At 48.7% G+C, this 25,550-nt stretch overlaps 6 protein-coding genes and 2 non-coding genes across 8 annotated transcripts, besides 3 other annotated features; 4 read left to right on the forward strand and 4 right to left on the reverse strand.

Annotated features, from left to right (window-relative positions):
• Positions 1–929: 929 nt before the first annotated feature.
• Positions 930–935: a sequence feature (Short protein (FPRO_10520, CZR40931.1) was converted to a misc_feature.).
• Positions 936–991: 56 nt separating this feature from the next.
• Positions 992–1,046: a sequence feature (Short protein (FPRO_10520, CZR40931.1) was converted to a misc_feature.).
• A 96-nt stretch (positions 1,047–1,142) lies between these two features.
• Positions 1,143–1,153: a sequence feature (Short protein (FPRO_10520, CZR40931.1) was converted to a misc_feature.).
• A 3,213-nt stretch (positions 1,154–4,366) lies between these two features.
• Positions 4,367–4,681, forward strand: FPRO_10521 (uncharacterized protein; the record flags this gene model as incomplete). The annotated part of the gene is made up of 1 exon (XM_031231493.1): positions 4,367–4,681. The coding sequence occupies one exon, from the start codon at positions 4,367–4,369 to the stop codon at positions 4,679–4,681; it is 315 nt and encodes a 104-aa protein (XP_031081524.1).
• A 1,317-nt stretch (positions 4,682–5,998) lies between these two features.
• FPRO_10522 (uncharacterized protein) lies at positions 5,999–11,799 on the reverse strand (the record flags this gene model as incomplete). Its single annotated transcript, XM_031231494.1, has 3 exons — positions 5,999–7,295; positions 7,342–8,535; positions 8,696–11,799. 3 exons carry the CDS (start codon positions 11,797–11,799, stop codon positions 5,999–6,001), a joined length of 5,595 nt encoding a protein of 1,864 aa, XP_031081525.1.
• A 689-nt stretch (positions 11,800–12,488) lies between these two features.
• On the reverse strand, positions 12,489–16,079 carry FPRO_10523 (putative ATP dependent RNA helicase; the record flags this gene model as incomplete). Its single annotated transcript, XM_031231496.1, has 1 exon — positions 12,489–16,079. One exon carries the CDS (start codon positions 16,077–16,079, stop codon positions 12,489–12,491), a length of 3,591 nt encoding a protein of 1,196 aa, XP_031081526.1.
• A 719-nt stretch (positions 16,080–16,798) lies between these two features.
• On the reverse strand, positions 16,799–16,892 carry tRNA. The gene is made up of 2 exons: positions 16,857–16,892; positions 16,799–16,834 (listed from the first exon to the last, which is right to left on the reverse strand). It is a non-coding gene; the product is annotated as a tRNA-Ala (tRNA).
• A 788-nt stretch (positions 16,893–17,680) lies between these two features.
• On the forward strand, positions 17,681–18,230 carry FPRO_10524 (related to SNA2 Integral membrane protein; the record flags this gene model as incomplete). The annotated part of the gene is made up of 2 exons (XM_031231497.1): positions 17,681–17,738; positions 17,788–18,230. 2 exons carry the CDS (start codon positions 17,681–17,683, stop codon positions 18,228–18,230), a joined length of 501 nt encoding a protein of 166 aa, XP_031081527.1.
• A 136-nt stretch (positions 18,231–18,366) lies between these two features.
• Positions 18,367–18,466, forward strand: tRNA. Its single transcript is given in 2 exon segments — positions 18,367–18,404; positions 18,423–18,466. It is a non-coding gene; the product is annotated as a tRNA-Leu (tRNA).
• An 819-nt stretch (positions 18,467–19,285) lies between these two features.
• Positions 19,286–20,569, reverse strand: FPRO_10525 (uncharacterized protein; the record flags this gene model as incomplete). The annotated part of the gene is made up of 2 exons (XM_031231498.1): positions 19,286–20,342; positions 20,502–20,569. The coding sequence occupies 2 exons, from the start codon at positions 20,567–20,569 to the stop codon at positions 19,286–19,288; spliced, it is 1,125 nt and encodes a 374-aa protein (XP_031081528.1).
• A 3,322-nt stretch (positions 20,570–23,891) lies between these two features.
• FPRO_10526 (uncharacterized protein) lies at positions 23,892–25,291 on the forward strand (the record flags this gene model as incomplete). Its single annotated transcript, XM_031231499.1, has 2 exons — positions 23,892–24,130; positions 24,178–25,291. 2 exons carry the CDS (start codon positions 23,892–23,894, stop codon positions 25,289–25,291), a joined length of 1,353 nt encoding a protein of 450 aa, XP_031081529.1.
• Between the last annotated feature and the right edge of the window lie 259 nt (positions 25,292–25,550).

The following is a 25,550-nucleotide window of genomic DNA, read 5'->3' on the forward strand; positions in this document are numbered from 1 at the left end:
TATGGCGCAGCGATCACTGAATCTCACTCAGATTGATCCGCAGCTAGAGATGATCCTGTCGCCAAAGATAGATCGTGAATGCAACGAGATCTCACTGTCAAGACACTGCCCTATTCAAGAATTATTCCTTCGAGACATCGAGGCTGGAGTTCAAAGGGCATATATAAAGTCCATGGATCCATCTGCACTGAACAGGTTGGTGTAGATCATGTCAGCCTTGAAGCGGGGAACATTGCTTTTGTCTCGACTCTACCCTATATCACCACGATAATGTGGTAATCTCACAAACTCCTCCACTACTTTGTCTTTTTTCATATCTAAATGGCCTCTCATCGAGTAAATGATATCACGCCCACGTCAGTCCGGACCGTCGCGCTCCTCCACGCCATCTCCTCGGCCGTCGCCATGAAACAGCCCGAAAGAGGGGTTAATTCGTTCCGATCTTATCCATCTCTAGTATGATTCCAGCTTAGCTTCTAACGGTTGCAGCGGCTATCTCAGATTTCTCAAGGATCATCTGCTTCTATCTCTTACGTGTGACATCGCTTAGCCTAGAGCTAGGAAACTCTAATATCCTCACCATGCACGATATCATGTCGTCCCGATAGCAACCGCGAGTATCGAGATCTAGCTACTGTTGTCAGGATTCATGCAAGGCGAGTCAAGATGTCACATGAGATGAGGTACATGTTCAAGGCATGCAAGCTTCAATTGTCTCTAAACTGCGCTGCCATCGAAAGTTGGCGGTCCCAGTCCATCACCAGCATGTCTCTAGTTTCTTTCTTTCCTTTCCATTGTACCTGTCCATCCGACTTGCTCATTGAGCTCGCATTAGATGTCCTCCTGTATCGTATCCTGGAGGCATGGCCCTTAGAGGCATGCGAGTATGGTTGTCATTGCCGAGTGTCGTTGGTGATGGAAGAAGGAATTTAGTGCTATTGAGTAATTAGAAACTGTTCAATATATGGTATGGAGTCTGGCAGGAACTAACCTTGCAGCAAGAGCAGCTGGTGGAGCAGCTAGAGGCCTCGTGGTTGCAGCAAGAGCTAGATAATGTTAGTCAAATGCTCGATGCTTCACCGTTGCAACTCTTTCAGGCTCGATGACCATCAAGATGCAGTGGTAGATTGAGAGGGGCTCACCAGGGAGACATGTTGATAGTTGTTGGTGAAGAAGGTCTTCAAAAAAGTTGTAAGTGTTGTGTGTGTGTGTGTGTTGAAGTGTGAGATTGTTGGATGATGAACAAAACCCGATTTGAGCGAGATGAACCGCCCTTCTTATACTTTTCCGATCCTCATATTCTCAACCATCTTCGATCGAACTCCATCTCTCAGTTGTCTGATTATCGCATCCAGCGTGGGTATGGGCGTGTATGGAGGTGGGAGTGACTCCACTCCATGTGCATCACCAACTTGTCTCGAATCCAATCAAGTCTCAGGGTCCTCCCAAGTCAAAGTGACCTTCACCCCGCATGCCCATGTACGATGTGGGAGGCCCATGTTTCTGTAATTGGCCGAGATGATGCATAGTGGTTGCGCCGAGCCTCCACTACAGGGAGAGCTCTCCACCGTGAAGCTCCAGCTCAAGCTCTACTCGCGCCGTCCCGAGATGCAGCCACTGCGAAATGAGTTTCATGGCCGCCGGTGTTGCAACGCAGGCTTGCGCCTATTGAAACAAACGGCAGCAGATGTGGAACTGGTGGCTTCTTTCCAGAAAAGGTAGGATTGGCATGCTACTGAGGCCTGCCGCTGACATCGTAGTGGTATCGCCACGTAACGCATGCAGATGTAGTTCGCGAGATATGCCCAGTACCTATGGATGTCTTAGCTTGAGCCGGTTTCCGATAGCTCAGTGTAGCTGCCAGGGACAAGGCAGCTCCTGAAGCAAGTCATGCTTCCATGGAACTTGGACACTTGGGAGTGGGGGTTCATCCCAGCGACGACAGAGCTTTGGAAAGGCTCAAGCCGGACTGACTAAAATAGCTTCGTCCATTGTCCACACCGGTGAGTAGGGGCCTGAGCTAGGGTTGCAAGAGAAAGAGGGAAAGGATGTTGTACCTCGAGACCCTGCGTCGAAGCCGGGGTAGTTCCCCTTTGGGCCTACCGAGACGTCTTGCCCTGTACGTGGACGAATCGAGAGAATAGATATGCCGGATGGGGGTACACACAGAGCGAGAAGGTGTAAGAGGAAGCGATGAGAATGGATATGAACATGTGAGAGGAATAAGAGTTGGACTTATTCGCCGAGTGGGGTAGGGAACCAAGACAATGATAATGTGAGGCAACCAATAGCAGACGAGCTATGTCTGATGGATGATCATGTTAGAGTGAAGCCAACAACAATCTGGTAACGCCTGCCGCTGGAATGATAATCAATAACCAAGATAATCATGCAGTAGATGCCCGGCGAGGACTAGTTCATCATCGTGATACGTGAACGTGACGAGCCAGTGTGATGAACAAGCCTATCAACAAAAACGGAGTGTGATAGGCATAAGTGAGACGGATCGATGAGGGATAATCGAGAACAACTTGGGCATGGATGGGGACCACAAAAGCCAATACGTTGACGGCTCAGAGTCGATTAGTTCTGTACCATTCATGCATGCATCCCGCGCATGCATCTTTGGCAAGATTGGGCAATGATTGGTGTGTTGGGCCCTCTTACACAAAGCGAGGATGGGAAACACAAGGCAGTGAAAGTATATCCCAAAGCAATGGAGAAAGCGTAGGACTATTGCGCCCGTGAATGAGACTTTAGTCATGGGAAACCCATCGGGCTACCGGAGGTGTGGGTGCGGACGTGGGAGTGTAAATGGGATCGAGAGTGTGTGATTGATCCATGGGAAACGATGAGCTGTCGTGGTGACCCACGTCTAACGCGGCAAACGAACATGATAATAAGAAACAAGATATCTTGAGGGAAATAACGGAGAGAAAGAGGGGCTAGAGGAAGAAAAAAGCTGAGACGTAGGAGATAACGGCGGAGACTTACATCCGTGCATGACAATCATGCTAGGACATGAGAATGCCTACTGTCCTCAACACCAGGTATCTCTGGTGAAGCGATCAATATTGGATCAGGTAAAGACAAGCGTCTCCTCATCTGCCCTTCTACAACACACCAAGGGCGGAACAACATCATCTCATCTTGAGCATCAACTACTTCGCTACATCATCATCACACACCAAAGTCCGCTATCACACGGAGGCAATCCGGGATCAAGGCATCGTCTCCATACGGGGCCACCAAGAGTCTCCCCGCCCGGTCTGAGCTGATAGTAATGATGCCCGAGTTGGTCTTGTATCCAGTCATAATAATCTCAAGGCGTGGGATGGAGACAAGGTCTCGGAACTCGGCTGGGTAGTTTGTATCATGATGGAAAGTCGGGCCGGGATATCTCTCGTGGGGGGACTCAGGGATATGGCTTCGTCGTGAGACTCAGGAGTAATAAGGCCGTGATAATGGGGCCATTGGTCGTGGACCTTGTGAGAGGACGTGGGTGAGGTAAATGTTGTATCCACGGTCTGAGAAGTTGAGCTGAGTCCGGGTCGAAGTCGAGGTCGGTACCGAGGGAGACCGAAGGAGGAGATGAACAAAAGGAGACGAGTTCTCGATACAAGAGACAGGTTCCGTGATGATCGAGGCTGGTGGCTGAGGGTAGCTGAGCTGCTGTTGTATTACTCCCATGGAAGAACCCGAGTCCCTCGATCCATGGTACTTTTCGGGTATAGCAAACTGACACTGACCAGAGAAGTAGCCTCCCCCAATAGCCAGGGCGATTCAAGACTTTCTCTTGTCATTGACGATCAATCACCAAGCAAGTGCTTGTTCATATTGAAGACTCCAAGAGCCAAACCAAGGGACGCCCTCATTCTTATACTCATTTCTCACCGTCTCAGCCTTATCAACAACCCCCAGGGTCCTCCCGCTAGACGCGGCAACAATGATGCAACACACACTATATCAGCATCGACAATATCCGAGATCAACTCTGTTTCTGGCTGTTTTTCGAGGCCATCGCATCAAATTTGGTGGTGTTGGCACTGGAAAAGACATCAGGGTTGTCCATCAAGGTGCTCACTTGTCTATCCGGGTTCTCAAAACCAGATAGGGCAGGCGCATGACGATAGTGACGTGATGGAAAGATACAACAGAAATACATCAAATTGGGTGAAAACAAGATGTATTCTTATATCTTGGGCTTAAAACGACCTTTATGGATAGCAGTTAATTGGTTGACTGATGAAAATGGTGTCGTGGTTGATTCCTGTGAAATGGCCGCAGAATAATGAAACAGCCAAATTGCTACTGGCCTGTGTCAAGTGATTCCTTCTGAAATTCGTGAAATAGATTCTATAACAAAATGAGAGACCCGAGAAATAACTTAGATTCTTTCCAAATAGTTCAAAGCACCTGTTTGCTGGTATATGGGCTTCTAGTTCCCTCACAACCTGCTTTCCATCATGCATTACACAGCATCTATACCCCTGACCTCGACCGATTAGATACTCCCTCTCGATTTCTATCAGCGTATGATTTGACTGCTTCCATCCTCATGCATCGACCAAAGAAGCTGCCATCTCCAAAAATTCAAAGACGATGGTCAGATGACAACCTCGTCCCCGTTCGTCATTACTCGAGTGATATGCCGAAAAGAAAGTTATCTTTGCGTTTATGATTCTTCCAAACTCGATATTCCAGATCAGTTCTACGATACTATGTCCATGTATAGCCACTCTTGATCGAACAGTTATCTTCCATCAGCTTCACGATGAAATCCCTCGCCTCGTAGGCTCGCCCTCCCTTACACCGATATATCTCCTCAGCTTTCCTCGACTGAGTACAATTCGTTAGGATGTCTCTTATAATCTTAGAATTACCTAGCATCGGCGGACATCCTCTTTTGGTTGCCTGGGTTCGAGAGATGCAACGTTCGAGATCCACACTCCCATAAAACCATAATCTTGTACAAGTTTGAATATCTCGACGTTGCAAAGGCTCCAGATCTTCGGTCTTAAATCATTGTCATGAATAAAATACCAGGAGATTAGGCATCAGTCTGTTCAAGAAACTATCACGGTATACCATCTGACTTTTCTTATTTGCTTTGGTCTCATTCTTACCTCGCATGCTACTGTTCGTCGACAAGACAAACCCCTAACCAGTACCCTAGAAAGGCTAAAAGTAGTACCGATATATGGATTTTAGCATTTATTCTTGTAATGAATCTTAAATAAGGTGAGACTTTCATAGCGTTGGTGATACTGGTTTGGAAGACGGAGCAACACCGCAAGCATCGATGCGGCGCACAAGAGACGAAGCAAAGTGCATATCCTAAATATTACGGCACTTAACATGACGGTTCATTTTAAAGCATGAATTGTATAGCCAATCACGTAGACAAGGCGTATTCGAGATGCTATGAAATAGCCAGCCTTCTAGTTTCAGGTTTTGTTGTCCGTAACTATGTACCTTACTTGGGCACCCCTGGGAACAAGAAGACTTCGAGTCTTGAGGCAGGCGCCAAAATTGGCTGGTCTAAAGACCTAATAAGTCAGACTAAACTTGCCCAAGACTTTTCATAGTTTAGGATAAGGATCCTAAGTTTTATTGTCTCTTGTGGGTAGTTTACAGTCTCATGACCCGTGTAATAGTTGCGTCCATAGACCACCAGATAGGCGCCCTTTATCCTCTTACAGGAACGCTCCGACGCTGAACAATACAGTCTCATGGCTTGGGGATACTTCATTACAATAAACTACATTAAAATGATCTTCAGATGTATCCTATCAGTTCCTTTTGAACACCTAATGCATCCAGTCCTATCATACAAAACCATCCCCGGCGCAGTAGGGAATCATGCAAAAGGCCTTGCGGAACCAAGTCATCTCAACCACCAATACAAAATACAGAGGTGTTCTTTCCTGTGGTATCTCTAGGCCCGGCTCACTGCAGCCCTTGGCTTCTCAACACACATACGGGCGAGCGCGCGATACTAGAACGGCTCAAATCCCCGCGTAAGTATACGAAGGGAGACAGGCAATGCCTTACCTCTCATAGCCCTCTTCACCCTCGCGAATCGGGTGAGCGAGTCCATCATAGACTCTGATGGAAGCTGGGGGATCTCATCACCGCTGCCTGAAAGTCTATATATCGCACTTTGTCGTCCACCGGACCATGGTTTGATGGGGATAAAAGGTCCCTTGTGTGCTTCTTGCGTGAGACATTTTGTCTCGTAGTGACGATCGACCAAAGCCCATTGAAGCAGGCGGGGATGGAGCTTTGCTGCTTCCGTGACAGACCTTGCAAGGACTTCGCCTCGTCTTCCGGTTGTGAGGTATGCTAGCCTTGCGCCGTGGCGGACAAGGAGCTTGAAGCATTTGAAGGCTCCGATGCGAGCAGCAAACATTAATGGTGTTCCTTTCCCATGCCACTCGTGCTCAATGTCCAGACCGACATCAAGCAACACCTGCAGGAGCTTCGGATCGTCATCGAGGATAATGGAAAATGATGGGGTGTGTTTCTCCTCCGGTTCAAAGTTCACCAACCGAGCACGATACTCACGTGGTATGCGCTTGATGATCGCTTTGAGCTCCATGGACGATAGCTTCCTGTTGACAAGAATCTCGCTAATTAAGAGCGGTTCCTGTTCTGCAAGTCGGTGAAAGTCAAAATTTCCATTCAGTACAAATGACATGCCCTCAGCAACCCCAGAGATCGCACTCGTGAGAGTACTTCCGGTCCCTGGCCTTGCCTCGTAGGGATCCCCACCAAGCTCAATCAACTGGCGAAGGGCATCCATATCGGCGTCAGCCGTTTCGAAAGTGATGTTGAAGAATGTCACAGGACTTGCGCCATTGCTCAATAGACAACGAGTTACTTGGAAGTCGCCGTGGGCAACAGATTGTCCCACAACTGACGAGCCGTTGGCAGACAAAAGATTGGGGTTGGCGCCCGCTCTCAAGAGTGAAAGCACCATATCCTTTTGACCATAGTGGGCAGCCAGGTGTAGGGGAGTTGCAAGTTCTGAGTTTTGCGCGTTGACATCGGCTCCGTTTTTGATGAGGAGTTTGGCCACATCGTGATATGTCGTGAAACCATGCAATCGATTCCTGCCCTCTCCGGCGAAAAGATGTATCACATCATGCAGAACCGTATTGTGGGTCGCTTCAGTATCACCCGAAGTAACTTGGTTCCTCATGTTTAGGGCGTAACGTAGAACTCTTTGTTCAATGCTCTCATCTGCAGAAAACTCGAACCCAGCATTAACCCCAATAGTCCTTATGAGCGTCCTGCTACTTGTTAGTATGACCTCTCGTTCTTCTGTTTATCACTTACCAGTATGCCTGAGCATGCTCAGTTAGGTGACTGATGAATATCTGAAGGACGATTTTCTGATGGTAAACAATATCATGTCCACTGTTCCGGGAGGAGTTGAAAAGAGCTTGGATCGGTGACATTGGAAGATGGAACCATGACATCCCCATCCCCAAGTAAGCATCTAAGCACAGTTTGTAGTAGGAGCGCGCTTTTTCTGAAGGGATAAACAAGTCAGTTGTCATCAGCATTCGAATATTCTGGCATGCGCAAAGAAGTGCGTTGAAGCCATCCGGCCAATGTTCCTCACACCCAGCCACAAAACCCGCAAGCCCCAAATCCACTAGTTCCAGCATAGGTCGGATCTTGTTGGTTGCTGCCGTGTAACTGAGAAGGGTACAGCCTCCACAGGGCATTATGGCTGACTCTAAGTCCTTCTTTGAGGTGTGGTCGAGGATAGACCTAAACAAAGGGTCTCGGCTGAGTTGATAATGATCTATCGCATCTGCTACCATGGCGCCTATCTGTCTTGGTTCAGAAATTTTCTGCTCGTGGGTTGCTTCACCGTGGGATGACTCTGGTAGCGAGTCACTGTCAGAATCGTCGTTGTCGTTGTTTTGGGCCAGGACTGGGTTCAGTGAAATGATACCCATATCCTGGGGATTATCATAGTCCAACAAATTATCTTTCATATACTGAATCAATTCTTGATTGCCACCAACGATTGCCAAGAACAGAGGGGTTCTTCCTGACAGGTCTTTCACACTGAACAGACGTTTCGAGTATCTCATTAATATTTTCACACAATCCAAGGAACCAGCCTTGGCAGCGAGGTGGGCGCATGTTCTACCAAACCGTGGACTAGTGGCAGCGATCTTGTCAGCCAGAGGTGTGGCTTCTAAGAGTGTTGTGAGGGCATCACGATGGCCCCCGGCTGCCGCAAACTGCAAGGCGTTGTAAGTATCGCGATCCTCCATATGTTCGTAAACGGCTAGCCAAGGAAACTCTGCCGACCCGACTTTCTCGATGATCATTTCAAGGATAACCACATATCCAAGCTTGGCGGCCAGAAGATAGGCACTGATGGAACTTGGCGGCGCCAAAGAGGCATCTGCGCCTCGTTCGACCAGCAATCGCCCTAGGAGGATCTTCTTTGAGCAGATCGCGATCGTAAGCAATGACGGGGATGGTGCGGGCGATTTCATTGGTGACGGACTAAGGGGAGCGAGAGTTAGTGAGATGACCTAAGTTTAGGATAAGTTTAGAAAACTTAGGGAAGTGCAGGATGAGGTTAGAAAACTTCGGAGAGCTTAGAATAGGTTTAGGTAACCTTAGGGAAAAGGAAGATGAGTTTAGACCAGAATAGAAGACTTACGCAGGAATTTCCAAGCCATCAACATCCAATCCCCGATCAATTAGCTGACCGAGAATTTTCACAGCGACCGCTTCGTCAGCTACTCGTACGAGCTCTGTGAATGTATACTGCTGCTGCTTCCTAATCTGATGTGGCTTCGTGTTGTGGAGAAGGGGCCGGATCATGCTGATGTCAATAGGCTGATGAGCCAGAAAGGTCTCGAAAACCGATCTCCCTTCAAGGGGCATGCATCGCCGAGGCTTGTGTACGTCGCAGCCGCATTGGGCCAGCAGCTCGACGACTTCTGGCATACCAAAGTCGACGGCTGTCCACATCAGATGTGCCGCCTCTTCCTCGTTGAAGAAGCCCATGATGCCGAATTCGCCGTCCTGCAGATTCTGATCGGAAAGCCAGGTGGTCAAGATAGCGGCGACGAATGGGACCTGCCAATTATCCCATTTCGGTTCGCTGACGGAGAACTCACCCTTCGTCGCTATGCAGCTAACGGCCCATTTTTTGCTCTCCTTTTCATAGTCTGCGAGGGCGCCCACTGTGACCAGGCAGGATATAGCCATGCACATAAAAGAAGATAGGAAATAGAGGGACGAGGGACATCGAAGCGAATCAGTATTAATCAATGGGAAAACATCCTGTGTGAACCGCAGCCAGATCCCCCGCCCCTTTGAGTCTCGCGACTTTATGACTTCAGGGGTAAGAAGCCGCATATAGGCGCTGCGTGTCATGTTAGGAAAACAGGACGGATGCAATGATGGACTATTAGTCAATCGACCTTCCTTCAAGAGCTTGACGTTTGTGATGACTGTCTCTGCTGCCGTTGTGCCATCAGCGAACGGCCGAGAGGGTCCAGCCCTTTCAAGTACCAATGAGACCATCTCCGGTGAAGCCGACATATTAAGTGACTTGAGGAGTAATTCATCATTCATATTAGCCTGGGGAAAGAGACGGAACAGCTGCCGTACCAGCCCGATATTGCCCCATTCGACAGCCCATCGAGCCAGGCTCTCATTGCCCTCAGCTCGTATGTACCCTTGGCTTTTCTCGAGCAGAAAATGAGCTGCAAGCGGTGCGGCGGACGTGGAGGTCTTGGGAGACTGCTGAAGAGCCCTGACGTGAGCAAACGCTGACAGCAGTGGCGTATGCCCTTGTTCATCGACGGTGTTCAAGTTGCGGATCTTGTAAGGATCGTTGTCCCACAGGAATTTGAGTATGTCGTCTTCGTTAGTGGCGGCGAAGTAGTGCCAAATGTTGCGGCCCCCATTGTCCGTATCAAAAGTCGGTGCACCATGTTCGAGAATCAGCTTAGCCATGGGACTAACTTCATTACAGAGCATGAGGGGTGTGCGACCACTTGAGTCTTTAGCTCTAATATCAGCCCCGGCTTCAATCAGCATTTCCAGAATCTCATTCTGGGCAGATTCAGCAGCCATGTGGAGAAGAGTCTCTTCCTTATCGTATTTGAAGTTGGCATAGAATCTTGGGTCTTTGATCAGACGATCCACCAAGATCACATTGAAGTCCAAAACGGCACTCCGAACGGCAGCCGCAAAGTTGCTGTCTTTCAATGTGTCCACCTTTCCGTCACCCAAGGGGGAGAGCTTGATGTTGGCGTGCACCATGAGTCGAGCTACCAGCTCTTGGAGCCAATTGTGCTCTGTGGACTCTTTTTCGATGTCGACCAATGTCAAGTCATAGACGTATGTGAGCAAACGCGCAAATCGAGTTCGGTGAAGCAGACCACGTTTGACTACAGGTTCTCGTTGTAAAAGGAGACAAAAAGAAGAGTCGAGGGCATCTCCTTTAGCGGTGTCAGTGGATCCTTGAGCAGCATTTGCAAATCCTTTGACGATGTTTGTAAAGATTGCTTCATGTTTGGTCTTCATTGCAGTCCAAAAGGCCAAACCTGCTAGTGATACCTCTTCAGTGGCATCTTTCCAAGAATACCGAAACGTGCAGTCTGCGCCATTTTCGATAAGCAGTAGGATAGTTGCCGCCTGGTCGACATCAGAATCGTTCCCAACGAGAAGAGTCGGCCACGATACTGGCTCCGTGCGGGTGATAAGAACCTTGCTGCCTACAAGGGCGCAAAAGAGTGGCGTGCCGAGAAGACCGGGCTGGTTGACGTTGGCGCCCATTGAGAGAAGGTCTCTGCAAAGATTAGGCAACCCGAGGGCGGCAGCAATATGAAGTGGTAAGACAGATCCGTTGCAGAGCGAATCAGTCAGTTCGAGAAGACATCTTGGCGAAAGGGCCATCGCGCCGAATGTTCGAGGGTATGTCTCCCTGGCATATTCAAGAACCCACTGTACGAAGTTGTACGACTTTTGGATACGAAAGAGGGAGCAGACTTGGGGTCGAAGCTTTTGCCAGTAGATCTCTGCGTATTTTGGCCACCTTATAGCCGCTATTCTATATGCTGGCTCTGTGATGCGGCGTGACTGGACTAATGTCATCTCTTTGTTGTACTCTGCAGGTTCGCGATCATTTTCAGGCGAATTCAGGATATTTAGCCAAACGGAAACATCTTCGGGTCTTGCTTCACCCTGCTCATCGTCATAGGGGGTCTGCACAGGTGATTCGATAGCCTCTGGATCATATTCCTTCTGGACCAGAAGTTGGGGCAATGGTTCTGATTCGAGTAGAGTGAGCCGAAGTGAGATGTCCTCGAGGGTGTCTGAGATTCCGAGCACAAACGCTAGTTTGGATCGGATGTCATGGAGTGACGATCTAGCGGCTTTGATCCCATCAGAAGTGGCGAGATGGTGAAAGGATTTTATGGCAGTAAGGAGTATCTCATACCCATCGACAATTGGCCATTCTTGAGAAGGGTCATTCTCGGATCCTGAGGCGCTAGGGGTGATACCCAGAGTGCTGTCGGCGGCATCATTGTCTACAGACAACTCAACAATCAGGGACTCAAGACTATAGAGCGTGCCTCCAAGAAGTCTCAACTCGATGGTCAAGGATTTGAGGTCATTTCTGTCAGCTTTGGCTCCGTTCTCTGTGGTTGCAGATGCAGATGCCTTCAGATGTGCACTGACGCAGGCACAAGCTTCAAATGTGGAATCCTTTAATGTACGGACGGTCTTCAACAGGGGAGGCGACATTTTGCTGACGCGAGCTCATGTTGTTGTTGATTTCGAAGAAGAAAAAAAAGCTTCTCTATGAAGCATTAAAAATCGAGATTGTACCATCGAGCGAGAGATGAAGTTGAAGATGGAAGTATTCGTCAGTGGAGGCTCAAGGCTGCAGATGTCATGGGCATATGTGGAGGCAATAGGTAGCCACCAATCAGCACGATTGACATTGGAGCTTGGGCCACCAAAGATTCAGTAAACTTGGTCAAATTTATGCTAAATCTTGTCTAAATTCACTAAATGTGTCCTAAACTTGCTCAGTCTATCCTACATTCTTCTAAACTTGTATAACTTTTCTTCTCACTGGCACTGACCTTTGGCTCGACGTCTTGAGCTTTCACGGCCGCAGGACCTGATACTGTGTTTGTAGCGGTTCATGATCTTGACGATTTGATCGCGGACGTCTTTTGCGCGACGCATGGAACGCGCTTTTGGTTACAGGCCTCTCTGCACGCCAGAAGGCAATCTGCATCGGCAGTGATGAGCAAACATAAAGCTAGGGGAAGCAAAACTTCAGATCTCAAGCCTAAGTGACAAGAATATTTATACAAGAAGAATTTAGGGTATATTTGGTATAACCTCTATAAAATATTTAGACAAGTTTAATAAAAATTTATGGAAGACTTATTAGTATCTCTTCAAATACTTAGGTAAGTGCTTTAACCCCAGGTTCCACCACCGCCGCCTCCTCTTCCGCCCTTCCTCTGCGCACTCAACCTCCAGTCATCCTCAGTAGCAAATTTATTATACAGCGGCTGGATCCTCTCCGCCTTCTTCCTCTTGCTCAGCTTATCCGTCGGCGCGACCTTGAAGAAGGTCGGCGCCGCCTCGACGAGCCACTTGGGCTCGATGCTCGTGGTGCAGTGCATGTACTCCTTGCTCGTGAGGATGAGCTCATGGTAGATGACCCACTCGGCCTGCTTGCCGAAGAGCGCGGAGCTCGGGTGCAGATACACGGGGGTGCCCTCGATGAGAGTCTTGTAGCCCTCCTGAGGATCCTTGCGAGCTGCGTTGCGGAAGAAGCCTGCGCAGAGGGCCCGGCGGACCTTTTCGGTGTCACGGCCGCAGGACCTGATTTTATGTTTGTAGCGGTCCATGATCTTGACGATTTGATCGCGGACGTCCTTCGCGCGACGCATGGAACGCGCTTGGATGAAGTTCTCGAAGCACCAAGGCGCTGAGTAGCCGCTCTGCTTCCATGAGTTGTAGACGTTGAGGAAGGTTAGGTGGTCGCCGTGAGGGTCATGGAACTTGGCCTTCTTTTGATCTGCTTGGGACTGCTTCTCTTTGGGGCGGTAAAAGACAGTGGGAATGTTGAGCATGGAGACGATGCTGAGGACTTCGTCTGCACATTCTAGATCAACAGCAGCGATAAGCACCTTGGCTAAGGAAGGTTCCATAGGGAAATCGGCCATCTTTCGCCCCAGTCGAGTAAGTAGACCTTCGTCGTCGAGGGCACTGAGGGCATATAGCTCCTCCAATGCTGTAAGCATAGTGTTGATAGGGGGCGGGTCCATAAAGTCAAAGTGAAGCAAGTCGTTTATGCCCATTGCCTTGAGCATGAGGATTGTTGTGGATAAGTTTTGTCGTTGGATTTCGGGGATACTAGTCGGCAACATTTCAGACTGATAAGCTGCCTCGGTATATAAACGGAAACACTTTCCAGGTCCAGTTCGACCTGCTCTGCCTGCTCTTTGGTTTGCCTGAGCTTGAGAGATTGGCGTGACTACCAGAGAGTCCATACCCAATTTAGGGTCGTAAGCGTTCTGCTTGACGAACCCCGGGTCGACAACGTAGTAAATCTCGTCAATAGTAATCGAAGTCTCTGCGATATTTGTTGCGATGACAACCTTACGGCTGCCAGGGGGTGCAGGATCGAAGATTCGACTTTGCATTTCTGTCGGAAGTTGAGCGTAAACCGGCAGAACGATGAGGTCTGGTACGTTAGGCCCTAAAGCTTTCATTCTCTCATACAAAACTTCGCATGCCGTGTCAATTTCCTCTTGACCTGTCAAGAAAAGAAGAATGTCGCCCTTGGGCTCGGTAATATGGATCTGCATGACTGTGACAAGAGCGGTATCCAGGTAATCGGACTCGGGCTCTTTTGAATAGAGGATTTCCACAGGGTATGTTCGACCGGGAATGGTGAAAATAGGACATTCGTTGAAGTATGCAGAGAACTTGTCTGCATCGAGAGTAGCTGAGGTGACAATGACTTTCATATCGGGGCGTCGCTTGAGAGCCTTCTTTAGCAAGGCAAACAGCACATCAGTGGCAATGGTACGCTCGTGAGCTTCATCAAGCATGATACAGGAGTATCGTGACATGTCGGGATCTACCAGAATCTCACGCTGAAGCATACCATCGGTCATATACTTGATCTTAGTTGAAGGACTGGTGCAGTCTTCAAATCGAATTGTATATCCGACCTCTTCACCAAGCTTGCAGCCAACTTCTTCCGCTACTCGCTTAGCAACGGACATGGCAGCCACACGACGAGGTTGCGTACAGCCAATGATACCATCATTGGCAAATCCAGCTTCAGCGAGATACTGCGTTAACTGGGTCGTCTTTCCTGATCCTGTTTCTCCGACTACAATCAAGATCTGGTTCTCGTGAACAGCCTTGATCAGTTGCTCTCGGAATGCATACACAGGAAGTGACTCTCGTTGTTCCTTGATGCTGAGGTTCGTGCGCTTGCCTAGAGACTGTCCCTTTGGAATCACTGCCTTTTTCCACTCGGGCACATCTTCGGAGGGCTGATTCTTCCTAGCATTCCGCAAATCGCTGGCAAACTTCCTCTTATCGGGATCAGCCATAGGGTCTTGCCATTGAGAGGATAGGTTTTCTTTGGGCTCGTCCTTCGCAGCTGCGTCGGCTTCCTGTTGCTTGAGCTCCTTACGTTCTTTCGCCAAGTTGGTACCAGACATAGCTGCTCGGTTCATAGAGCCTTCTGGGGCCTTGACAACGCGAATGGGTGATAATTCCAGGGACTGCTTGGTTTGTCCGGCCAAGAACGGCGGTTCCTCTTCGCGAACCTCAATATCGACATCCTCTTCAAGCTCAAGCTCGCCGTCTCCTCGGAGAGTCGCGTTGTAGTCTTCTTCCAGATCAGGGTAATCCGAGGCCTTGGCCACTCCCGATGCGATCAGTTGTCTGATCTCCCACCTTTCGGGAGAAGTCATTCTCTTCTTCTGACGTCGTGGAGGCCCCAAGCTATCTCGAGGCATGCCGGTTGGTTCCGCGAACCCGTCTCGTAGACCTCCTCCTCCTAAGGCTTCCATGTTGGCACCAGTCGTCATTCGAGCTTGCGGTTCTAGGTCCTCCCCAGTGGACTGATCAACATCCTTCATTGACAACCCCACACGATCGCGGCCATTCTGGTCCTTATCGAGACTTGTCACCTTGACCCAGACCTTTTGTCCATGCGACACCAAATCCGACGGGTGGTTAACGCGCTGTCCGGCAGACATTCGGGAAACGTGTACGAGGCCATCGACTCTACCTCTTACATTGTGCAGGTTGATAAAGGCGCCAAACTCTTTCAGTCCTGTAACATGCCCCTCGTAGACCTTGTGCAGCTGCGGCGAGTCATCAACTTCAGGAGCTGGAGCGTGGCGAAATCGGTCGTCGTCATCGTCGTGTCGCCGGCGCCCTCGTCGATCTTTGCGCGAATCGCGGTACCCATCACGCCAATCTTCGTCGCCTCGCTCATGCGATCGTGACCGCGATCGATATTTATCTCGTTTTCGTCGCTCTCCTGAGCGCGACCTTCTCCTTCTCCTCCTTGACTCTTTGTCACGGGGACTTCGACTTCGACTTCGTTTTCTCGCAGACTTCTCCTTTTTCGCCTTCCCTTCTAGACCCTCTAGCAGCGCCAATGTGTCGTCGAATGCGCCCGATTCATCGTCACGCGCAGGCTCCTTATCCGGCAACGTGAGGCCACTGAAGACCTTCTCCTTCTCTTCTAGGGTTCTCGAATGGTGCTCTTCGTGGTTGGCCTTGGCTTTTCCTTTAAATTGTGGGTGTAGAGCAAGCACCAAACGATCTATACTCTCTATGAGACTGAGAGGAATCGAGGGGAGGGCCTTTGCTAGATCATCGCGGAAATCCTCGAAGTTGCTGCATTTGGTTCGTTTATCGATGAGGAATTCGGCTACTGTCTTGTCGTCTAAGTTCATATGATTTTTCAACTCTGAAGATACCTTCGAGACGAGGGATAACAGCTCAAGATTCGATAAATCATCCATCGTGTTGTTGTGTTGTGTTGTGGTGACGCTGCTCGGTGCACAAGGTTGGAAACAGACGAAAGGTATACCAAATAAGTTACCTTCCAGAAAATAAAAAAACGGATGAGTCAGCAAGCAACTCGAAGACTACCTCGGAGGCGCAAATAAATTTAGGAAGTACTTAGGCAAACTTATAATAACCCAGTGCAATATTAGTATGAACTTAGGGGAGCTTTTGATTATTTTATTTATGCTTAGTACTGTGGTTGAAGGTCTTGGGTTTTACGCGCTTTGCTGGAGATGAGATATGGGGGTATTTATATCCATACGGATCTGAATGGAAGTTTCAATGACAACCTAACATACCCGAAGCTTTCTGCTGTCTTGTGAGTAAAATGTAAAAGGTATGTTTAATGCAGAGTCTTGCTTGAGAGAAACAGCTAATCTTGCTCTAGGAGATAAAATTTCTTCTCTAAAAATTACTATTCAACTAAACATCTTAAGTATGAACTGCCAGCCAAGACCGCAAAAGCAACTTAAGCAGTAAAGAAAGGAAAATATAAAAATAGTATATAATAGAAAACCTATAAAAATTAAAATAAAAAGTCATTTACTTAATGCTATAGTAATGTTATATAATTAAGAAGTTAGTGATCTCAATAACTGCAAGCTCCCCTATGGTAAAAATAATAAACAAAGGCCAAAAAGTGTGGATAATAGTGGATTCTAACCACCTATGTTGGACGAACAGGGAATCGAACCCTGGACCACTCCCAGATTCTTCAGAAGACTGAATGATGCTAAGGGAGTATTATACCACTAAACCATTCGCCCGATGAATGTGTGACTTTGTGTGTAAGGACTGCGCGGAAGCAGCACCATGAGGGAACGCAGTTGTCTGAAGCTGTGCATGGTAGTCAAGTAGCGCGTTGAAACCAGTTTCCAATACTAGTTGTGCGAGCTACTTGACGCGGTAGTTGGTAGTTGAATAAACTTACAGTTTAGCTTTGCATAAGCGATTCCTTATTTGCTTCAGATCCATGTTTTACGCTTCTGCCTGAAATTCATTCATGTTTTGTCGAGAGTGTAAGTTGAATGACGTATGCGAAACTATATCGTAGAGTATCGTAGGACGCTGCACTTTTTGTTTCAATATCTCCTCAGAGTCACTTCTACTACATAGTAAGTATCGCAGTCTAATATTAGACATGAATTCTCAACCCAGTGTGTTCATCGCAGCATTTCACGGGAAGTCTTGTTGAGGCAACTTGGCTGCCTCCAGCACGTTAGACTCAGTGATGACCCGATTCTGTGGCTGTCAGCGGGGCTCCAGTGACTGACGTCTCAGCTACAGCCAATCACGCACTCCCCTCCTCCCTGCACAGTCCCTCTTACGCAAGCCCCTCCCCCAGAGACGCCACCCTCCAGGTGACCCGACCTCTGTCCTGCATGGCGTAGTGCAGAACCTCGAAAGAACCCTTCGTCATCGTCAATCAGGTCACACGCTCTTCTTTTCTTCCTCACACCAAACAAGCATACAAACAACCATCAATTCTTCAACTCAACCGCTTTCTCTTTGCTATCTTTCATTCAAGAGTTAGAACGCTCTCTACTACACAACAATGTGTTCCGCCGACTTCTTCCTCGCTTTCCTCGCCATTCTCTTCCCCCCACTGCCCGGTAAGTCCACCAGTTTCCCTGTCGCGCATCATCGCTAACGTCAATTTAGTCTGGGTAAAGTGCGGTCTTTGCAGCGCCGATTCTCTCATCAACATCCTCCTCTGCTGTCTCGCCTACATCCCCGGCCTCATTCACGCATGGTACATCATCGCCAAATATCCTGAGCCGCCCTACGAGTACGAGTCCTTGCCACATGATCGTGAGGGTAACCGCGTTACCTACGTCTACGTCCAGTGCCCGCCAGGCCCTCATCAGCACGGCCACCCCCAGAACCAGCAGCCCAAGCCTCAGCCCCAACCTCATCATGGTGGTGTTAGCAACAACAATAACAGCATGAACTATGGCACTCAGAACGCTGGTGGTCCTTCTCGTCCTGCGCCCCAGCAACATGGCGTGACAAATAACGGCGAGGGCAGCTCTGAAAGCCAGGGCGTGCCACCTTCCTATGCCGACGTCGTCGCTGGAGACCACAAGATTCAGTCCAAGGATTAAACGTGCATCACATGTCTCTCTTACACGATACGGAAATAAGACAGTGAGATGGCTTCGTCCATCTCTTCGAAATTCTGGCGACTTGTTACAATTTTGCGCAGCCGTCCACCACAACAAGCGGGTCCTAAAGGACTTGGGTGAGATGGCCGAGTTGGTTATGGCGCCAGGTTAAGGTTAACCTTAACACCAATTTCCTGGTGGAGCAATCCTCCTGGGTTCGAGTCCCAGTCTCATCAATGAGTTTCATTTTTGCACATTCTCACGATATTCTTTTTGCTTAAGGCTATAAGACAAAAGGTCTTCGTTTGCTGAATCATGGGTGCTGCCAGGAGGAACTGGAGCTCCATACAGGCTCCTGCGTATTCTCCACTTCACAATAATTATATTAGGAGTTTTTGACCTTCTGATTTGGTTGGATTCGCGCGTTTCTAGTATAATGGTTCAGTATGGGTATCGGACGCATTTCAGCTTGTTTGTGGTTAATTAGACTTACTTGCGTAGGCCTCAGCTTTGAAGGCTTGTTTCAAGGTTGTTCTACTAGGTATACGAAGTTTTATGGGCACAGGTAGTTCATAAAGACCTGTTAAAGCATTGCTTGTTATATAAAAACATCGTGTCCGTGATCTCTTCTCATCATTTCTACACCGGTTGTATCACACGTATAAGTGAAAAGAGTAGGTTGCTTATGCTTATAACCTCGTATAATAGCCTAATCCTGTATGCATATATATTGTACAACCAATTTCAGATCCTTCAACGCCAAATCCAAGACCAGACATTTAACAGGATGCCCGGTTAATGGCAAAACCCCTTGTGAGAACAAAGCAAAAGTAAAAGTTCAATTGTCATCATCATGGACGCCATGCACCGAGCCGCAGCGCAGCGCAGCTGTTTTCTACGTTTGATCATTTGATCCCCTTTCGATCCTTTAGCACATGGGTATCGAGCTCCATTTCCTTCTAAGCAGAATGCTTTCTTTATATCCGTCCCCATTTTAAACCGTTGGTTTTTGTCATGATCATAAAGGGTGCCCTTTTTCATTTCCGTGAACGTATTTACGCCATCTCTTGGAAGATGCGTAAAAGACTCCTCACACCTGTCAAGGCGTTCTCGTCGGGTCCTTGGCCGGGGGTCCATTCGGCGTGGGCAAAGTCAATGAGTTTCAGGGAGTATATTTGTGGCAGGGAGGTCTCGAGGTCCGAGTCTTCGTCTAGCTCGTCTTCGTCGTCCAGAGCGATGCCGCTATCAACCCTCTTGGTAGTTCGAGCTGCTTGGCCGATACCTGCCTCTGCGTCGATGAGTGCGTTGTTCTCTTCAATGGCGCTTCGGAGGGCTTCGCCATCGCCCTCAAAGATGAATAGTAGTGAAGACGAGTACATTCGGCTTTCATGTCGTGAGAGAATCTCTTCGACTCTTTGGAGATCGCGGATAAATGCTGCGCAAACAGCCTTGCCGAGATCTTCATCGATGCCAGCGCTTTTGTTGAAGATGAATTTTCGGAACTGATCCACGACGTTTTCTTGGGTGACTGTTGTTCGGCCATAATCCTTATCGTAGATCTTGTAGTTTTCCTCGTCTAGTTCCGAAGCATCCTCTGATCCGCGGTAGACCCGCATTCCTGCTATCCGGAATCCCAAGCTACCGTGTGTCGTCTCGGCCGAGATCTTGTCGAAGCGCTGCTTTTTTTGTTGAGGGGCATCGTCAGCCCAGAGTCTTACTCCCAGCTTGACATCGAGGATGTTGGGGCTCTTGAAACCAAAAGTAGCATTATCCAACACAACCGCCTTATCGGTCTTGATCTTGTTATCCTTGGCTGGGACCCAAGCGCCCTCTTTTTGTTGTGTCGCTGTAGCGTGAGCAACTTGTTCGGTCACCGAAGCGACAATTTCTTCTTTTGACGTCTTGAGATCTCCAGCGTGGGAGATAACACCAGCCACAGCCTCGTCTATTGTCTTCTCAGTAGGGTCGGTAAGGAGGAGGGATCCCATAAACAATGGCATTATATCGGCGAACTCGGGATGTCTTCGATTAGCAGACTGGTAGAAATCGATCTCGGACTGTGTGCAAGGCTTGATGAATAGCTCGCCATCGGGGGTACAAAGCGTGCCGGCACTTGAGTCATCGAAATTAGCATGATGTAGACGAAGCGCGGGGGTGGCATTGTGACGCAAATATAGGTGCCAAGCCAGAGCGACAGAGGCGTTCTCAAGGGAGAGCAAATTGCTCGGATGACAAGCGCATATGCAACGCGAAAAGGATGAAGAGACTTACTGGCCGGCGACAGCGTAGTTGTAATCGCGAAGCTCTTTGCGATCAGGCATTTGTTTTGATCCCATCATAGTTGGTGGGATTGTGAGTGTGGCGGTGGGCTCGCGCCGGTCTTGGGTGTAGCAGCCGTAAAAGGGAGCACGCACTGCTTGCTTGATGAAAAGAGAGAGGGAAAAGGGCAATCAATGCTGTGAGAAAAGAAGCGATCAAGATCCGGAAGCGACTGGCGAAGGAATGTTATAGAAATGTCGAGGGGTGAGGGCGGTGAAGAAGCCTGTGGAGAGATGCGCAGTTGTTGAAAGGAATTGGACTGGACTTTGAAGCTGAAGGCTGGAGCAAGCGATGGACTCGAGAGCGTGGCTCAGTTCGCAGGGTTGAGCGAGTAGCGTAGCGTAGGTAGTGGTCGAGTCCGGAGGGGTCAGCTTCAGCGCAAGGCGAAGCGTTTATAGGGACCAGTGCGTTAAGTAGGTTTGATTTGAGTGGAGCGCCAAGTGAGGCAAGTTTCGAGGAGGGAAAAAAGATGGAAAATGGCCACTATAGATAGGATAGATATATAGATAGGGAATAAAAGAGATTCTTGAAATCAGGGTCAAGCACGATGAGGTCTTCTAAGAAATTCAAGGGCGCAGAAAGCGAGAATTCAAGGAGGGAGAGCGAGACAGAGAAGAAATAGAACTGATCAGCACAGGATCAACCCCCAGTCTTGTCTGTCTTGGTCAAGGTGCGACACGTCAAGGCACAAGGAGACGAGTTTGTTCAGAGACGATGGTTCCGCTTCGTCCGCAGATACAAGGGCGCTTGTACTGTGCTATACTTGTTGCTCCCGTCTGAGTGGCAGTAAGATAGAAAAAAATAAAATGGAGAGATCCGAGTGGCGATTTTGTATGTAATTTTTGTAGGTAGTCTCCAAGCCTTCCTTGGTCAGCGTTTGTGGCGGATGTAACGGACCAGTGGGAAATTAGAGGATGATGTGAGGCCAACGATGATATTTTTCTGACAAGAGCCAGTCAGACGAGGTCTTGGGAGGAATTGTGATGTACGAGATTGATGGTAAATCGTCATAAGATGGGCATTTCACCGGCTGTTTATACAGTATTCCTAGTATCAGCCGTGAATTGCAGAGCGGAACGAGCTAGTGACTAGGCAACTCAACGACAACCTCATTGAACAACTTTACTCAAAGTCCTAGGCATTACACAGCCAACCAACAAGGTACAGTACAGCCCGTGAATCGCAAAACATTTCCCCTCAAAGCGATAGCGAGACGAGCCCCGAATGACGAAGGCGATCCGTCGACAAGCCCCTCATCTCAGCGGCAATACCAGCGAGTCAACGACCAAACATCAGTGAGAAGTGAGCCCTGTCAAGCGCTCTGCCTCGCTGAGCCACAGCCAACAAGAACAGGGGTCCAATTCCATTGGCGCTGGGCATACTCATACTCTCTCTCTCTCTCTCTCTCTCTCTCTTTTGTATTTTGGCATCTTTTCGGTCATTTCCAAGAATCGACATGTCTCACTGTCCAACGTTTTGCTGGTTACACGTCGCAACGACCTAGTCTATCATCAGACCCAACCGGGGTGTTTACGATATACAAGGAACACAGGGTTTCTGGATCACGGATTTGTTCATGTGCTGCGTGTGTTTGCTTTGCTGGCGTTTTCGTTTGGGGACTTGAGCGGCGATCTTGCTGTAAACTTGCGATCTGACTTAAACGAGGGTTTGCTAAGAATGGCACGAGATTCGTCATTTCTTGGGTACAATGCTATTGATTCGTAGATGTAGCGGATTAACGAGCCTGAGGCCGAGACAAACGCGGAACGGAAGAGAAAATATGTCTGTAGCCTACTAACATCCATGCATGTATCATGCATGCATGTAGATGAAGCCTCAGCGCCTCAACTGACACTCGAGTTGAGCTACTATCTCAACCCCATACACGCACTCACTATGCAGTCCGAGCTCAACCTGGACTCTTTACACATCGGTTGAAACATCAAAAACAACATTACTACACAAACATTCAAGTGGTACAACCCCAAAACACCACACATAGTCTCACTATCTATCACACCCTATCAGCTACACTCGTTCAGCTTAGCCAAAAACCGCCTGGTGACCTCCATCAACTGACCCCAGAGCCAATGACAACCCCCACGAATTAAATCAAGATGCCTGTGCCTTTTTTCTCAAATCCCTCTCTTGTGTTGTCGACACCCTTTTCTTGACCGGGATGGGCCGGGCCGTATGTACCGGCGTGGTTTTGGTTGGTCCTCACACTAGGGTATCGTGAAAGCCTTGCTTTCAGCCCAGCTGGGATAGGCATTTTGGCTTGAGAGATTTCCTGGGATTAGATGATAGCCAGTCTGATCGGAACTGTATTCACATACGTAGTATAGCACACTAAGTCGTTGAAGTATATGCATGCATCAAAGCTAGGCGCAATACCAAGCTTAATCCTATCGCAAACGCATGAGTTGGACATTGCAAGATTGTGCTCGACCTTTATCATACATTGGTTATAATGTTGGTACAGTCGCTTAACAAGAAGAGATATACTCAACGGAGTCTCAGCTCCAAGCATAAAGGCTAATTGGATCAAATATCCCGGCGTGACTCTGTGTCAACTCGGCATGTTATTGAGGTTCGTCGACTTTGGAACTTATTTGTACTTCTACCACTTGCTAGCGTCCAAGGATTTTACATATTATCTGGAGAGAAGCATTAGCGTTAGGTCATGGCATTCTACAATCTGATATTGTGATTCCATAACCTCAAACCCCCCTATACTGTGCGAAAGACTTGATTAATATATATGTTCAAGGGCTTGGTTGACCTGATCACGAACTCCAACAAAGCCTTAAGTCTCGGTCGATAAGTAACTTCCAAGCAAAACCCTGCAGAATCTTCTTCTTTCGGAAAAAATTGGCATATTACATGTAGTTCGTATGGGTGCTTTAGAAACAAGAATCTGATCTTCAAGGGGACGCGCAGCTCTGAGGCAGCTTGCCGCCTCCTATTCATCCGCCCGTGTTTGAGCCAAACAGCGGTTAACGGCTAACAACCAAACTGGCACGTTTTCAGATGGAATCCCTCAGTCTGTTCCTTTATGCATTCGTTGTTATAAATAAATGCCCTTTGCTGTCTCTAAGCCATCTTAATTCCAATAGGAGGACACTTGTAAATCCTGATGCCAGCATAAGTTCCCCCTTATTAAGCAAAGACTTGACACTGCTAGCCAGCTCCTCAGAATCTATTCGTCCTATCTATAGGTAGGCAGAGCTGGCTACATTCTTCGCGTGTTCATCTAGCCTGTGAATCAGAGGGTTACTGACTACATAAAACCTCAGAATTTCTCATTTCCGAGTCTTCCTCTCTTCTTCATCAACAACTACCATGGCCGAAGACTCCAAGCCTCGGATCGAGGAGCCCTTGGCTCTGCCAGAGTCCCTCCAGGGCATCACCAAGAAGAGTCGCAAGAGAAAAGGCAAGACCCTCATCAACCGTGGTCCTACAGCGCTTCCAAAGAACCGTGGAAGCGGCTTTGAGGAGTACTTCGCCGATCCGCCTCTGACCCCCGTCGAGGCCACAGAGGAGAAGAATGAGATCTACTCTCCAGAACTCCCTTTTGCTGAGTACGGCCCGTATCTCTCTTAGGAAATGCCAGTGTTAACATCTACAGGCGCATGCAATCTTGCATCCAACGTTTCCGTTCCCGCCGTCGTCTCCAGGGCGATCGCGGCCTGTACTTCAACGAGTATCTATTCCTCGGCGGCGTCGATACCACGCCCAACACCTTCGGCGGTCTCAGCCAGCAAGAGCTAAAGGAACTTACTCCCGCCCAGCGCCGAGAGGCAACTGCCACAGATATCATCTGGGCCAACTCTCAAGGTGGCGACAAATTCTACGATGGTGATGACAAGAAGTGGAGTATCGATTTTGCTGCTGTCGTCGCGGGTTTCTTCTCCGTCAGTCTCGTCCACCTGACCTCTTTTGAGCCCAAGAGAATGGAGGAGGGCATCGACACGATTAAGAACTTTCTTCGATACGTTCTCCAGCACGATGTCTGCCCTGAGTACGAGGACAGTGTCAACGAGGCTCTCGAGCTGTGCAAGACTGCGAGTGTCGAGTGGCCCATGATCCGACAGCTCATGGCTGATCTCCCGGGTCACTTCACCCTCGCCTGCTCGGAGATCTTCTACGGGGAAGCAACCGACGAGCATTGGTCATTCCAGACTTTCAAGCGGCCCAAGGGTTTCGATCCCAAGGCCGTCTTCTTCGCGGCCTTTGCTCTCATGGACGAGCCTGAGCTCTTCGAGAAGTTGTCGCTCAAGGAACCCAGCATTTTCAGCGAATACACCTGCACTCTTGAGCTGGTTGAAGTCATCCGCCCTGAAGAGGATATCGTTAAGCGATTCAACTCTCTCGTTATTGGCGACAAGGCAGCCAACCACGTCCCTGTTGGTAAAGCTGTCTTCAAACAAGGCTACATTCAGGATGATTGGGAGAACCCCTGGGCTGGGGAGTGGCCTGTCAAGGAGGATACCATCACTATCTTCCTCGACGATGCTCTTCTTGCAAATATGATGCCGGGATTGAGGACTGTTGCGACTATTTGTGAGTTGGATGCGGGACTGCGATTTCTCAGATCTGTTGAGATGATTGTCCCATCATTCTTCATCTTTCTTCCTCAGGAGTTGATGCGTCACTACAAGGAGCCTAGAATTGATGATCGCGCTGCTCCATCGACCCGAAATGCGCAGAAGGGAAATGGTCTTGATGAGGAAGAACACTGAAAGGGATTTGAAAGGTGGTCAAATGGTTAAAAGTTGAAATGATAGCTACAGGGTAGATCGAAGAGTAGCAGCACGTAGCTCATTCTTACCAGATTAGTCGACAGAATTAATCTACACTCAACATTGCTCTTTCACACTAGTATTTATGTCATGTAAACTTGCTGCTCCAACTTTATCTCATCCTTGCACTGAGCTTCTGGAAAGCTTCCAAGAGCCCCACGCACAGACACCTTTGATCGCGACGACATTTCTCTTCCGT

Source organism: Fusarium proliferatum, assembly GCF_900067095.1.
Source record: "Fusarium proliferatum ET1 genome assembly, contig: FPRO_scaffold005, whole genome shotgun sequence".
Taxonomy (NCBI): domain Eukaryota; kingdom Fungi; phylum Ascomycota; class Sordariomycetes; order Hypocreales; family Nectriaceae; genus Fusarium; species Fusarium proliferatum.